At 36.0% G+C, this 16208-nt stretch overlaps 1 protein-coding gene across 6 annotated transcripts in view; it reads left to right on the plus strand.

The window, feature by feature from the left end:
• MMS22L (MMS22 like, DNA repair protein) overlaps window positions 1-16208 on the plus strand; it is a 171843-nt gene that overhangs the window by 14484 nt on the left and 141151 nt on the right. For all 6 annotated transcript variants that reach the window (XR_007470410.1, XR_007470411.1, XR_007470408.1 and 3 more), the window contains exons 8-9: window positions 8693-8823; window positions 10290-10403. Coding sequence is in view for 2 of the 6 variants with exons in the window: in XM_004264796.4 (XP_004264844.2) it covers window positions 8693-8823; window positions 10290-10403 (245 nt within the window). In the remaining 4 variants the exon portion in view is untranslated. The remainder of the gene's footprint in view (window positions 1-8692; window positions 8824-10289; window positions 10404-16208) is intronic.

The following is a 16208-nucleotide window of genomic DNA, read 5'->3' on the forward strand; positions in this document are numbered from 1 at the left end:
TTTCAGTTACTTCTGTTTATTTTGGTATTACAAATAATATTTCATTGAACATCCTTATGTAGATATAAGATATACATCTTTGAATACTTGTACAAGTTATTTAATAGATTAGGTTTTTGGAATTGATGTGGCACATTGCACTTTTAGTATTTTATATGCTTCTCTGGTGTTGTATATTAAGTTTCCACAATTTATGTACACTAACTGTGAACATGCCTTTGCCTCATACTCTTGCCAGTAGTGGATATTATTAATCGTATTTTTTGCCAACTAATGCGTGAAAAATGATACTGAGTCTCTGTTTTTGCAATTTCCCGATTACCAGTGAAGTGGAGCATCTTTAATTTTATTGTCTTTTTATATTTGCTTTATTAATTACCTGTTCATTATATTTTGCAAAGTACTTGTTTTATCTCTTGTTTCATTCTTTCCTGCCTTTCTTTAATTAATTAGTAGAGGTTTGTATATTATGGATGGTAATCTTATTTCACATGTTGCCTATTTATTTCTTGGTCTTGCTCTTTGACACCTTTAGTTTCCGTTATCAAATTGGCAATTTTCTATAAATATTATATAGTTGTAAATTATTATTTTTTTAAGCACTTGAGCATTTTTAATGTTCAGAACAGTCTTTGTGATTAACACAATGATGTGTATATTATAACGTAACACTTACTGTCTTAAAGTGTCAGGACTAACTACAGAGAGGCTTACTACTTGACTTCGTTACAAATTAAAAGGGTTTCTTTTTTTTTTTTAACATGTTTATTGGAGTATAATTGCTTTACAGTGGTGTGTTAGTTTCTGCTTTATAACAAACTGAATCAGCTATACATATACATATATCCCCATATCTCCTCCCTCTTGGGTCTCCCTCCCATCCTCCCTATCCCACCCCTCTAGGTGGTCACAAAGCACAGAGCTGATCTCCCTGTGCTGTGCGGCTGCTTCCCACTAGCTATCTATTTTATATTTGGTAGTGTATATATGTCCATGCCACTCTCTCATTTCGTCCCAGCTTACCCTTCCCTCTCCCCACGTCCTCAAGTCTGTTCTCCACGTATGCGTCTTTATTCCTGTCCTGCCTCTGGGTTCTTCAGAACCTTTTTTTTTCTTTTTTAGATAACATATATGTGTTAACATACGGTATTTGTTTTTCTCTTTCTTACTTCACTCTGTATCCATTCACCTTTCTACAAATAACTCAGTTTCCTTTCTTTTTATGGCTGAGTAATACTCCACTGTATATAAGTGCCACATCTTCTTTATCCTTTCATCTGTCGATGGACACTTAGGTGGCTTCCGTGTCCTGGCTATTGTAAATAGTCCTGCAATGAACACTGTAGTACATGACTCGTTTTGAATTATGGTTTTCTCAGGGTATATGCCCAGTAGTGGGATTGCTGGGTCGTACGGTAGTTCTATTTTTAGTTTTTTAAGGAACCTCCATACTGTTCTCCATAGTGGCTGTACCAATTTACATTCCCACCAACAGTGTAAGAGGGTTCCCTTTTCTCCACACCCTCTCCAGCATTTATTGTTTGTAGATTTTTTTTAATGATGGCCATTCTGACTGGTGTGAGGTGATACCTCATTGTAGTTTTGATTTGCATTTCTCTAATGATTAATGATGTTGAGCATCGTTTCACGTGTTTGTTGGCAATCTGTATATCTTCTTTGGAGAAATGTCTATTTAGGTCTTCTGCCCATTTTTGGATTGGGTTGTTTGTTTTTTTGATATTGAGCTGCATGAGCTGCTTGTATATTTTGGAGATTAACCCTTCATCAGTTGCTTTGTTTGCAAATATTTTCTCCCATTCTGAGGGTTGTCTTTTTGTCTTGTTTATGGTTTCCTTTGCTGTGCAAAAGCTTTTAAGTTTCATTAGGTCCCATTTGTTTATATTCGTTTTATATCCATTTCTCTAGGAGGTGAGTAAAAAAGGATCTTGCTGTGATTTATGTCATAGAGTGTTCTGCCTATGTTTTCCTCGAAGAGTGTTATTATGGTGTCTGGCCTTACATTTAGGCCTTTAATCCATTTTGAGTTTATTTTTGTGTATGGTGTTAGAGAGTGTTCTACTTTCATTCTTTTACACGTAGCTGTCCATTTTTCCCAGCACCAGTTATTGAAGAGGCTGTCTTTTCTCCATTGTATATTCTTGCCTCCTTTATCAAAAATAAGGTGAACATATGTATGTGGGTTTATCTCTGGGCTTTGTATCCTGTTCCATTGATCTGTATTTCTGTTTTTGTGCCAGTACCTCACTGTCTTGATTACTGTAGCTTTCTAGTATAGTCTAAAGTCTGGGAGCCTGATTCCTCCAGCTCCGTTTTTCTTTCTCAAGATTGTGTTGGCTATTTGGGGTCTTTTTTTGTGTTTCCATACAAATTGTGAAATTTTTGTTCTAGTTCTGTGAAAAATGCCATTGGTAGTTTGATAGGGATTGCATTGAATCTGTCAATTGCTTTGGGTAGTATAGTCATTTTCACCATGTTGATTCTTCCAATCCAAGAACATGGTATATCTCTCCATCTGTTTGCATCATCTTTAACTTCTCTCATCAGTGTTTTATAATTTTCTGCATACAGATCTTTTGTCTCCTTAGGTAGGTTTATTACTAGGTATTTTATTCTTTTTGTTGCAGTGTTAAAAAGGAGTGTTTCCTTAATTTCTCTTTCAGATTTTTCATCATTAGTGTATAGGAATGCCAGAGATTTCTGTGCATTAATTTTGTATCCTGCTACTTTACCAAATTCATTGATTAGCTCTAGGAGTTTTCTGGTAGCATCTTTAGGTTTCTCTATGTATAGTATCATGTCATCTGCAAACCGTGACAGCTTTACTTCTTCTTTTCTGATTTGGATTCCTTTTATTTCTTTCTTTTTCTTCTCTGATTGCTGTGGCTAAAAGTTCCAAAACTATGTTGAATAATAGTGGTGAGAGTGGACAACCTTGTCTTGTTCCTGATCTTAGAGGAAATGGTTTCAGTTTTTCACGATTGAGAACAATGTTGGCTGTGGGTTTGTCATATAAGGCCTTTATTATGTTGAGGTAAGTTCCCTCTATGCCTCCTTTCTGGAGGGTTTTTATCATAAATTGATGTTGAATTTTGTTGAAAGCTTTTTCTGCATCTATTGAGGTGATCATATGTTTTTTCTCCTTCAATTTGTTAATATGGTGTATCACGTTGATTGATTTGCATATATTGAAGAATCCTTGCATTCCTGGAATAAACCCCACTTGATTATGGTATATGATCCTTTTAATGTGCTGTTGGATTCTGTTTGCTAGTATTTTGTTGAGGATTTTTGCATCTATGTTCATCAGTGATATTGGCCTGTATTTTTCTTTTTTTGTGACATATTTGTCTGGTTTTGGTATCAGGGTGATGGTGGCCTCATAGAATGAGTTTGGGAGTGTTCCTCTCTCTGTTACATTTTGGAAGAGTTCAAGAAGGATAGGTGATAGCTCTTCTCTAAATGTTTGATAGAATTCGCCTGTGAAGTCATCTGGTCCTGGGCTTTTGTTTGTTGGAAGATTTTTAATCACAGTTTCAATTTCTATGCTTGTGATTGTGTTTCAATTTTTGTGCTTCTGATTGGTCTCTTTATATTTTCCATTTCTTCCTGGTTCAGTCTTGGGAGGTTGTGCTTTTCTAAAAATTTGTCCGTTTCTTCCAGGTTGTCCATTTTACTGGCATATAGTTGCTTGTAGTAATCTCTCGTGATCTTTTGTATTTCAGCAGTGTCAGTTGTTACTTCTTATTCATTTCTAATTCTGTTGACTTGAGTCTTCTCCCTTTTTTTCTTGATGAGTCTGCCTAATGGTTTATCAATGTTGTTTATCTTCTCAAAGTACCAGCTTTTAGTTTTATTGATCTTTGCTATTGTTTCCTTCATTTATTTTTCATTTATTTCTATTCTGATCTTTATGATTTCTTTCCTTTTGCTAACTTTGGGGTTTGTTTTGTTCTTCTCTTTCTAATTGCTGTAGGTGTACGGTTAGGTTGTTTACTTGAGATGTTTCTTGTTTCTTGAAGTAGGATTTTATTGCTATAAACTTCCCTCTTAGAACTGCTTTTGCTGTATCCCATAGGTTTTGGGTCATCGTGGTTTCTTTGTCATTTGTTTCTAAGTATTTTTTGATTTCCTCTTTGGTTTCTTAGTGATCACTTGGTCATTTAGTAGTGTATTGTTTAGCCTCCATGTGTTTTTATTTTTTACAGCTTTTTTTCTGTAATTGATATCTAGTCTCATAGTGTTGTTGACAGAAAAGATACGTGGTACGATTTCAGTTTTCTTAAATTTACCAAGACTTGATTTGTGACCCAAGATATGATCTATCCTGGAGAATGTTCCTTGAGCACTTGACAAGAAAGTATATTCTGTTGTTTTTGGATGGAATGTCCTATAAATATCAGTTATGTCCATCTTGTTTATTGCATCATTTAAAGCTTGTGTTTCTTTATTTTCATTTTGAATGATCTGTCCATTGGTTAAAGTGGGGTGTTAAAGTCCCCCACTGTTATTGTGTTCCTGTCGATTTCCCTTTTTATGGCTGTTAGCATTTGCCTTATGTATTGAGGTGCTCCTATGTTGGGTGCATAAATATTTACAATTGTTATATCTTCTTCTTGGATTGATCGCTTCATCATTATATAGTGTCTTTCTTTGTCTCTTGTAATAGTCTTTTTTTTTAAGTCTATTTTGTCTGATATGAGAATTGCTACTCCAGTTCTCCATTTGCATGGAATGTCTTTTTCCATCCCCTCACTTTCAGTCTGTATGTGTCCCTAGGTCTGAAGTGAGTCTCTTGTAGACAGCATATATACAGGTCTTGTTTTTGTATCCATTCAGCCAGTCTATGTCTTTTGGTTGGAGCATTCAATCCATTTACATCTAAGGTAGTTATCGATATGTATGTTCCTCTTACCATTTTCTTAATTGTTTTGGGTTTGTTGTAGGTCTTTTCCTTCTCTTGTGTTTCCTGCCTAGAGAAGTTCGTTTAGCATTTGTTGTAAAGCTGATTTGGTGGTGCTGAATTCTCTTAGCTTTTACCTGTCTGTAAAGGTTTTAATTTCTCTGTCGAATCTGAATGTGATCCTTGCTGGGTAGAGTAATCTTGGTTTTAGGTTTTTCCCTTTAATCACTTTAAATATGTCCTGCTACTCCCTTCTGGCTTGCAGAGTTTTCTGCTGAAAGATCAGCTGTTAGCCTTATGGGGTTCTCTTGTATGTTAATGGTTGTTTTTCCCTTGTAGTTTTAATATTTTTTCTTTGTATTAGTTTGCTTAATGTGTATCTTGGCATGTTTCTTCTTGGATTTATCCTGTGTGGGACTCTGTGCCTCCTGGACTTGCTTGACTATTTCTTTTCCCATATTAGGGAAGTTTTCAACTACAATCTCTTCAAATATTTTCTCAGTCCCTTTCTTTTTCTCTTTTTCTGGGACCCCTATAATTCAAATGTTGCTGCGTTTAATGTTATCCCAGAGGTCTCTGAGACTGTCCTCAATTCTTTTCATTCTTTTTTCTTTATTCTTCTCTACAGTAGTTATTTCCAGTATTTTATCTTCCAGGTCACTTATCTGTTCCTCTGCCTCAGTTATTCTGCTATTAATACCTTCTAGAGAATTTTTAATTTCATTTATTGTGTTGTTCATCATTGTTTGTTTGCTCTTTAGTTCTTCTAGGTCCTTCTTAAACGTTTCTTGTATTTTCTCCATTCTGTTTCCAAGATTTTGTATCATCTTGACTGTCATTACTCTGAATTCTTTTTCAGGTAGACTGCCTATTTCCTCTTCATCTGTTTGATATGGTGGGTTTTTACCTTGCTCCTTCACGTGCTGCATATTTCTCTGTCTTCTCATTTTGCTTAACTTACTGTGTTTGGGGTGTCCTTTTCGCAGTCTGCAGTTCATAGTTCCTGTTGTTTTTGGAGTCTGCCCCCACTGGCTAAGGTTGGTTCAGTGGATTGTGTAGGCTTCCTGTTGGAGGGGACTAGTGCCTGTGTTCTGGTGGATGAAGTTGGATCTTATCTTTGTGGTGGGCAGATCTGCATCCAGTGGTGTGTTTTGGGGTGTCTGTGACCTTATTATGATTTTAGGCAACCTCTCTGCTAATGGGTGGGGTTGTGTTCCTGTCCTGCTAGTTGTTTGACATAAGATATCCAGCACTGTAGCTTGCTGGTCGTTGAGTGGAACTGGGTCTTAGCTTTGACATGGAGATCTCTGGGAGAGCTTTCGCTGTTTGACATTATGTGGAGCCGGGAGGTCTCTGGTGGACCAGTGTCCTGAACTCGGCTCTCCCACCTCAGAGGCACAGGCCTGACACCCGTCCGGCGCACAAAGACTCTGTCAGGCACACTGCTCAGAGGAAAAGGGAGAAAAATAGAAAGAAATAAAGAAAAGAAAAGAAAGTTCTTAAAATAAAGAATTAAAAAATGATTTAAAAAATTAGAAGTATTAAAACGAAGAAAGAAAGGAGGGAGCAACCAAACCAAAAAGCAAATCCACCAGTGATAATAAGAAAAAAAAAAGAAAAAAGAAAAAAACGGACAGAGAGAACCCTAGGACAAATGGTGAAAGCAAAGCTGTACAGACAGAATCACACAAAGAAGCATGCACATACACGCTCTCAAAAAGAGAAGAAGGAAAGAAATATATGTATCTATATATTAAAAAAAGTAAAAAGGAAGAGAGCAATCAAATCAATAAACAAATCTACCAATGATAATAAACTCTAAAGATTAAACTAAGATAAACATAAAACCAGAAACAAATTAGACGAGAAAGCAAACTCTAGGTCTACAGTTGCTCCCAAAGTGCACCGCCTCAATTTTGGGATGATTTGTTGTCTATTCACTTATTCCACAGATGCAGGATACATCAAGTTGATTGTGGAGATTAATCTGTTGCCCTGAGGCTGCTGAGAGTAGTTTCCCTTTCTCATTTTTGTTCACAGGGCTCCTGGGGTTCAGCTTTGGATTTGGACCCACCTCTGTGTGTAGGTCGCCTGAGGGCGTCTGTTCTTTGCTCAGACATTACGGGGTTAAAGGAGCAGCTGACTAGGGGGCTCTGGCTCACTCAGGCTGCGGGGAGGTTAAGGAATGCGGGGGAGCCTGTGGCAGCAGAGGCCAGCATGACATTGCACCAGCCTGAGGCATACCATGTGTTCTCCCGTGGGAGTTGTCCCTGGATCACGGAACCCTGGCAGTGGCAGGCTGCACAGGCTCCTGGGAGGGGAGGTGTGAATAGTGACCTGTGCTTGCACAGAAGTTTCTTGGTGGCTACAGCAGCGTCTTTAGCATTTCATGGCTGTCTCTGGTGTCTGCGCTGGTAGCCGTGGCACATGCCCGTCTCAGGAGCTCGTTTAGGCCGTGCTCTGAATCCCCTCTCCTCACACACCCTGAAACAATGGTCTCTTGCCTCTTAGGCAGGTCCAGAGTTTTTACTGAACTCCCTCCTGGCTAGCTGTGGCGCACTAGCCCCCTTCAGGCTTTGTTCATGCAGCCAATCCCAGTCCTCTCCCTGGGATCTGACCTCCGAAGCCTGAGCCTCAGCTCCCAGCCCTCACCCGTCCTGGCGGGTGACCATACAAGTCTCTCGGGCTGGTTAGTGCTGATTGGCACCGATCCTTTTTGCAGGAATCTCCCCGCTTTGCCCTCCGCACCCCTGTTGCTGTGCTCTCCTCCGCGGCTCCGAAGCTTTCCCCCTCCGCCACCCGCAGTCTCCGCCCGTGAAGGGGCTTCCTAGTGTGTGGAAACCTTTCCTCCTTCACAGCTCCCTTCCACTGGTGTAGGTCCCGTCCCTATTCTTTTGTCTCTGTTTATTCTTTTTTCTTTTGCCCTACCCAGGTACATGGGGAGTTTCTTGCCTTTTGGGAAGTCTGAGGTCTTCTGCCAGCGTTCAGTAGGTGTTCTGTGGGAGTCGTTCCACGTGTAGATGTATTTCTGATGTATTTGTGGGGAGGAAGGTGATCTCCATGTCCTACTCCTCCGCCATCTTAAGGTCTCCTGTAGTTGTAAATTATTAATTATTTAGGTAATAAACATATCCTTTACCTCAATACCTACTTTTCAATGCATTAATAATATGAAAATACATATATGTGTATGTGTATATCTGTAAGCACTTATATACATACATGTGAACATATAAAGGTGTACACAAACATATGATTTCCTCTCTCATGTGGACTGTATTTCAAATAATATATTCTTAGAGCAATACTCAGATGAAATTACTCTGACAGGTTCAAATTTTGGTATCCGTTACCTTGGTTTACTCTATTTCATGCCAAAAAACAATTGTACATGGTTATTTTTTCAGTATTTGTTAAAGGAATAATGTTTTAAAGGCTTTATTGGTTAGAAATATGGGTAAAGATTTTCTGGTGTTTCCTGTCTTGTATTTTTTTCTTTGAAGTGATGTTGCATTGTTGCTCTTCAGGTGGCCAAATGAAGAAAATCTATTAAATGGTACTTGGGAGGATTGAAACTTTTTTAAGCTAATGTCTATCACTGCTCGTATAAGAAAGGAATTGTTTTCAAAGTTTTATTTGCAAAACATTTGCTTTTAACTGTTATTTTGCAGTTTTGTTATGTTAATTTAAAGGTATACAGTCACTTTCCTCCTTCTGAATTACTAAAATCTACTGTAGTTTTAAACAGAATTTATCTTATTCCATTTTTAGAACAAGTTATATATAGTCATCAGTTTATGAATCTGGCAGGTGACAATTTAACCAATGTCAGCCTATTTGAAGAACATTGTGAAAATCTTCTTTGTGATTTAATAAGCCTGTCCCTCAACAGGTATGATAAGGTAATGTTTTAAGAGTTCATTTGCACTTTTGGTATTTAATGGCAATAGTCAGTACTTAATGCATGTGGTTTGACCCATAAGAATCTAAAATGGCTTACTTGTTAATTCTTCTAATTTTATATTTATTTTTATTTGGGAGGTGGTTGGGAAAAGAATTTGAGGTAAACATTTAAAACAGGCTGGAATTAGTGTTTTAGAGGTGTTTTAAAAAAAATAGCCTTTTCCATTTGTCAAAAATAAATAAAAACAGAATGTTCATGATAATAATTGGAAATTTAATTTCTGTTCAAATAGATACCAGCCCTTTAATAATCTATTGTTTTATTGTTATATAATAAAATAAATGAGTACTTAGCTAAAGTTAGTTGACATATTTAAAGAGAGGTTTTGTTTGGTTGTCTTCATAAAAGGTCTAGAATCATGGGGGAAATTACATGTTTTTACTAAATTGCTTATCATAGTGTTTAATGCAGACAGTGATTTGAAAGTGCTATGGTATTCATTTATTTTCAAGCAATGGAAATTTGTTGACAATAATCACTTATTTCAGGTTACAAGCATAAATGTTACCTATGGGAAATTGGGATTTATAATTTTTTTAAATTTAGATTGTGTTTTATGTATTTATTTTTAATATTGTTTAAATCTAGTCTGTGTATTTACAACTAATATAATTAGTAGATTGACCAGATATGATATAGTAATGTCTTTACTGTTGTTTTTTTTTTTTACTGTGTATTATGTTAGAAAAGTGTATGTAGTATGTGAAATAATGAACACATTATGAATTTCAGAAGTCTGGCTATACTTACAGTGCATATTCTCTGTATTATTTGGGGCCATTGAGGGTATATTTGTTACAAAAATGGTAAAGTTGCCTAACCTTTATAAATTCCTAATAATTGTACTTGTTCTTACAAAAAAATTTAGTCTGCATTACAGAGAATCAAAATTTATTTTCTAATCATTTTCTTAGAAGTCTTTTTATTTGGCTGATAGATTAGATCAAGGTTTAGAAACCATGGCCCTGCAGCCAAATCTAGCACACCACCTGTTTTTATACGTAAAATTTTACTGGAACACAGTCCCATCCTTTTTATCCATTATCTGTGACTGATGTAGAACAATGGCAGAGTTGAATAGTTGTTACAGAGACTATTTCACTATTAAAGCCTCAAATATTTACTATCTAGCCCTTTACAGAACAACTTTGCTGACCATTGGGCTAGATGATTAAAGCAGAGGTTTTTTTTAAGTTGAAAATAAAATTCATTGTGTACTTTTGTTTTTTAAATGGAAATTTATTTTAAAAGTTAATGAAATGGTATGTTTTTTTATAAACAATTTTATGTAATTGAGCATAAATTTTAAGTCATCTAAATCATTCTTTTAAAACATTTGGGGAGATATGTGGCATGTAAAGTTCTGCTGTCTTATAAGTTACTCTTTTTGGGTCTTTCCTGCAGGTTAGGCCTTCTGAAGCATTAATGAGTCACCATTGCCCCTGTCCATGCATTAAAGAATTATGGGTTCTACTCATTCATCTCCTCAACCACAGGAGTAAATGGTCTCTCTCAGAAGTAAGTTATAAAATTGATGTTAGTTATTGGTACTAGCTCTTACACTGAATTCATGCAGTGGTTTTGTCAAAGAAAAATCTTACGAAGTCTTTCTTTATAATAAGACAACCACCACCACCAAACAGAGCATTAACTGAATACTAAATACCTACTATTTTTTTAACCCTAAATTGGTAATATGAAACATCTAGGGGAAGTACAAGATTTGACTGTTTTATTTTCTCAAGTTCTTTTTTTTTTCTGTCAAGAATCTTTTAGACCATACTTAAAAACCCTCTAGTAATCAGGAAATATTTTAGTTAGGAAATGAGGTAGATTTAGATTTGTGGAGAAATAAAGCACAGGTTTTTATTAATCCATTTTACAGTATCTTATTTCAAGGAGAGAGAAAGATAAACACAAAGGGGAAGGTGGGAAATTTTACTTCACCTCATTTTGATCAAGTCTTCAGAATGGGGCTTTTATTTTATTTCAAGTGTTCTGGATTAGTAGAAAAAGAGAAATATTCATATGCAGAAGTAAATACAAATAATTCACTGTGAAATGATACTTAAAATTGTTTATATGTTCTTATCCAGTTAGGAGTTTAAAATAATTTCTTCCTATATACATTTTCAAGAATTTATCCATAAATTAAAAAAACTTCTCTGTAGCTCTTCAGGTCGAAAGCTCAATTCTAATATTTTAAAAATTTCTTTAAAGACACTACAAATTCAGGGAAATGTAAACGGATAGAACAATGAGTTACCACTCCTATTAGAATGACCAAAATTGGGAACACTGACAACTCTAAATGCTGATGAGAATGTGGAGCAACAGGAACTCTCATTCATTGCTGGTGGGAATGCAGAATGGTACAGCCACTTTGGAAGACATTTTGCTTGTTTCTTACAAAACTAAACATAGTTTTAGCATATGGATCCAGCAATTGTGCTGGTATTTACACAGTGAAAACTCATGTCAACACAAAAACCTGCACATGCATATTTATAGCAGCTTTATTCATAATTACCAAAACTTGGAAGCAACCAAGATATCCTTCAGTAGGTAAATGGATAAATTGTGGTATATCCAGACAATGAAATATTATTCATCACTAAAAAGAATGAGCTATCAAGCCATAAAAAGACATGGAGGAACCTTAAATGCATATAACCAAGTGAAAGAAACCAATCTAAAAGGCTACACACTGTATGATTCCAACTATATGACATTCTGTGAAAGCTAAAGCTATGAAAACAGTAAAAAGATTAGTGGTTTCTGAGGGTGGGCAGAACACAGGGCACTTTTAGGACAGTGAAAATTATCTGTATAATTTTAATAATAACTTTTTGGAGGTTTATAATACTATATTTATTTTGAGTTATTTTAGTAGTAAATTTACTAGGTATAAGTAAAATAAAGTAAATTTACTATGTATAAATTTAACGCATTTTTACTTATTGAGTAAGAAAGTTGTTTTTCCGTGACATTTTGGTTTGTCAGTAGCATTAAGCTTTCCACAGTGAGACTTAAATATTACACAGTCTCAGCAATATTTTCCTTTGATTATTTTCCAGGATGTTTTATTTCATTTATGTGGTAAACATAGATTTTTCCATTTTCTGCAGTTTATCTTTAAGAATTTTATATTTTTTAGAATTGTTCTTATTTTATAAATTTTAGACTTGAAAGTGTAAACTACATAGAATTAATTAAGGCATGTTCATACTTGTTGCCCTGAGTCTTTTTCTAGATTTTAAGCAGAAAAGTAGACATAATTTAAAATACTATATTATAGAAATTTGCATAGTAATATGTACTGTTTAACCTAAATGACTGTTATGCTTTTCATTTTATGTAGTAACCAGAGTTATTTGTCTTAAAATAATGGAAATCATAGGTCATTTCATTTTTTAAAACACAACTAAAATATATTATTCACAGATTTTGAAAGCTATTTTATTTTGAAAGTTAAATTAGAAGTTTCCATTCCTGACAGTAAGACAGTTTGACCTTTCTGCTAAAAAAATAATCATGCTGCATATCATATAATATCATATAATAAGCATTTTAGATGTGTCAGTGAACTTGTTGAAAGTAAGAAGTATTGAGGCCAAATACTAAATGTAGGTAGGAATTCAGGTCAGCTGAACCTTGAAGCTTAGAGGCAGTTGCTGAATTATATAAACTTGGAAAATTAGCTTTCATATATTATAAGGTCCAAGAATAGAAGACAAAGCTCAGAATCAACTCAAGTTGGTAACCTACTATATACCAACTACCCATAAATCTGGGCCCCCAAAAGAATGAACTAGAAACTCAACTAAATTTGTAAGGAAAATTGCCTGTCTTTAACTGTGTTTCTTTGCAGTTTAAAATAGCTTCAGTGTATTTATCATAAGCCAGCACTCATACAGTTTTATAGCCTGAGTTCATGTTGCTTAGGTTGTACTAAAAATTTCAAGCCAGTGACTTCTAAGTAGCCTTGGACAATGGGTGGACGCTTAAACCCACATCTTCTCGTGTAACCTTCCCCAAAATATAAAATAGCAAGAACAAATAAAACTGCACAGAAAACATGTTGATAGCATACCTGCAAGATAAGAATGTTCAAAGCTGTAACTTAAAAGTAAAAGCTACCAAAGCACTACCACACCTTTCTGTCAAGCAAGGGCAGGCAGTCTGAGAAAAACTGCTCTGAGGAGAGAGGAACAGAGAGTTAGCAGCAGCCATAAAATTGGTCTAAAACCATTTCAAGAATGTGAAAAATACTGGAAAGGTTTTTTGTAGATCAGAAGAATAGGAACATAAAAGTGTGTGCAAAGCATGAGGCAGTCTTTGAAGGTAGAGTTTCTGGAGAATAAAAAGGCAAAAAGGGAGTGGTTCCCCCTTGGTGATTAGGTGGTGAAGGGGATAGGAAGTAAAAGCATAGAACAATGTCTCTTGTAAAATAAATTAAAAAAAAACAACAACAAAGGATTCATACCTACTTCACACCACCACCACCACCAAAAAAAAAGAAATCTAGTAAAGAAATGGGACTTTGGTACATTGACAAAAGAGGGCTTCACTGAACTAGGAATCTTTTAGAGTAGTCCAAACCTGCAAAATGAAAAGAAGGAAACTAAACAAGTCTTTATAAAGTTACTACAAGGAAACAGAATTGATTTGATATACTTTAGCTGAGGATACCCTCTTCCCCAGAAACAACTATAATGCAGAAGAAAATCCTAAGACAATACTCCAGACTGAATTAAGGAGATAAGCATTTGGGGCTATAAAAACAAAAACAAAAAAACAACTTGAATAAGATATTCAGATTTTAAAACAGAAAGACCAAAAGCTAGGAATTAATGAAAAGAATAAACTGAAGGCAGGAGAGAAATGGAAGAAAACATCATTATAAAATTGACTGAATTACAAAGTGCCCAAGGAGAATAGACTCAAGTGAAAATTTAATAAGGGGCATGGAAGAAAGGCAGGAAAATAACCAAGAGATTAAAAATGAGATAAAGAAAGGAATATAAATGGTTAGAGAGAAAATGGTTGAAATGGGAGATAAGCAAAGCAGAAATAACCATATGTATAAATGGAGTCCCCTAAAAAAAACCAAAACAATGGGATATAGCTAACATTCAAAATTATTATCCAAGAAAATATTCCAGAAGTAAAAGAAGACCCAAATCTACATATTGAAACGGCCTGCTTGATAAGTGGAAAGATTAATTCCAAATAATCCATCCTGAGACATATTATAAAACTATTTGACTTCAGACATAGAGGAAATATCTTCCAGTCCTGAAGGAAATCTTCATATCCTCTAGGCAAAAAGGCTAAATTACTTAGAAAAGCTAAATAAGTTGACCTGCACTAGACTTCTTAAAAAAAACATAAAACAAGGCAACAGTAGAGCATTTAAAAAGACTCAAAAACCCTTCCTCCTTGTGAGGACACAGCAGACGTCTGTGACCTGGAAGAGGGCCATCATGTGACCATGCTGGCACCCTGATCTCGGACTTCCAGCCCAAGCATTGAATGAAATACCAGTATGGCACAATAGAACAAGCCCTCAGTTTAAAGAAAAGCAATGTAGGGACTTCCCTGGTGGCGCAGTGGTTAAGAATCTGCCTGCCAATGCAGGGGACACGGGTTCAAGCCCTGGTCCGGGAAGATCCTACATGCCGTGGAGCAACCAAGTCCGTGTGCCGCAACTACTGAGCCTGTGCTATAGAGCCCGTGAGCCATAACTATTGGGCCCACGTGCCTAGAGCCCGTGCTCCACAACAAGAGAAGCCACCACAATGAGAAGCCTGCGCAACCGCAACGAAGAGTAGCCCCCACTCGCTGCAGCTAGAGAAAGCCCACGTGCACAGAAATGAAGACCCAATGCAGCCAAAAATAAATAAATATATAAATTTATAAAAAGAAGAAAAGAAAAACGATTTAGTCCCATCTTTTGCTCTGTGGAGGTTATATGGGCTCTAACTATGACATCCCTTAATAGAATCTCAAGACCAAGAAAAATTAACCAAACAAAAAGGAATCAAAACAAAAAATTCCTTCTAAAACAACAAAGAAGCAAGTTAAAAATTACTCTTTGTACTATCAGACGGGCAATGGCTTTGGGGACCAAGATGGATGTGGATAAGCAGAGAAAGAAAAACTGAAAAAGCAATTGAAAGATTCAGGAGGAACAGGGAAGCTTTTCTCTTTCATTCACTCAGGAGTTAATGATATTGCAGGAGATGTGATCATTCCCCTGAATGCTGACAGCGGGCTAAGCTCTATATAGAACCTATTCTTAGGAGCTTTCCAGACTGCTGAAAGCAGAGATTTTTTTTTTCTGTCTTGTACATGATTTTAAAAATTTATGATGTGTCAGTACTGATTTCTGTAATGCACTGTTTATTTTTTTAAAAGAACAAATTATGTGTGTGCATATATATACGTGTGCGCACACAAGCTTACATTCTTCCGAAAAGAAGTATTTAATTCCTTCTCTCTACTGCCTACCCTCCGTCCTATTCTTTGGAATGAGGGAGGGGAAGACTGAATGGGATTTCGAGTCTTCCCACTGAGAAAGGGACATTTTCTGGAACCAAGTCAGTGTTCAAAGGACTAATGCTCTAAGGAAATTGTCCAAAGGGGAGCAGCAGTTCAGGGTTATTAAGTTATTTTCAAATGTTGTCTGGACTGCTGCTGCTGACCTTTGTGGAGGCAACAAGGTGCTGCTTCCCAGGGGGACAGGATAGGAAGCAATTAGAGAAACCTAGGAGAGGATCAGGAATGTTTGGGAATTCACACGTAGCACAAATTATGTGGGAACTCCAAGAATGAAAATAAACTAATATGATTAAGGGCATATTTTTATCCCAGAAAATATTCTAAAATGTAACTAATACTGGCTATATCTGTATGAGTGCGTTCTTAAAAACTCAACACTCAGTACCTAGTAGATGTCATTTAGACTTAAATTTCAGGGAAGAAAAGGAAAACTAATGAGTATTTCTTGAGTGATATGTGTGAGTGGACATATATACATTTTCTACCTTATTTACTAGGTGGATATCTGAGTAGCAATGAGAAAATTTCAGCTATGTCTTGGTTTTGAAATGACCATTCTCCAGTGAAAAGAGAATGGTAAAATGACTGATTCTAGGTGGGAGCATGCAAAATAAAAAAAGAGTCTGGAACCTTTTGTACCAGAAACTAACGAGGTGCTGAAAAAATGATGAGGACTTGTCAAAAGGACACAAGGGCCAACATGAAGATCTCCCACACACCAAATCTGGGAATTTGAGCAAAAAAATAAATGATAGCAAA

This window comes from Orcinus orca, chromosome 12 (genome assembly GCF_937001465.1).
Source record: "Orcinus orca chromosome 12, mOrcOrc1.1, whole genome shotgun sequence".
Taxonomy (NCBI): Eukaryota; Metazoa; Chordata; class Mammalia; order Artiodactyla; family Delphinidae; genus Orcinus; species Orcinus orca.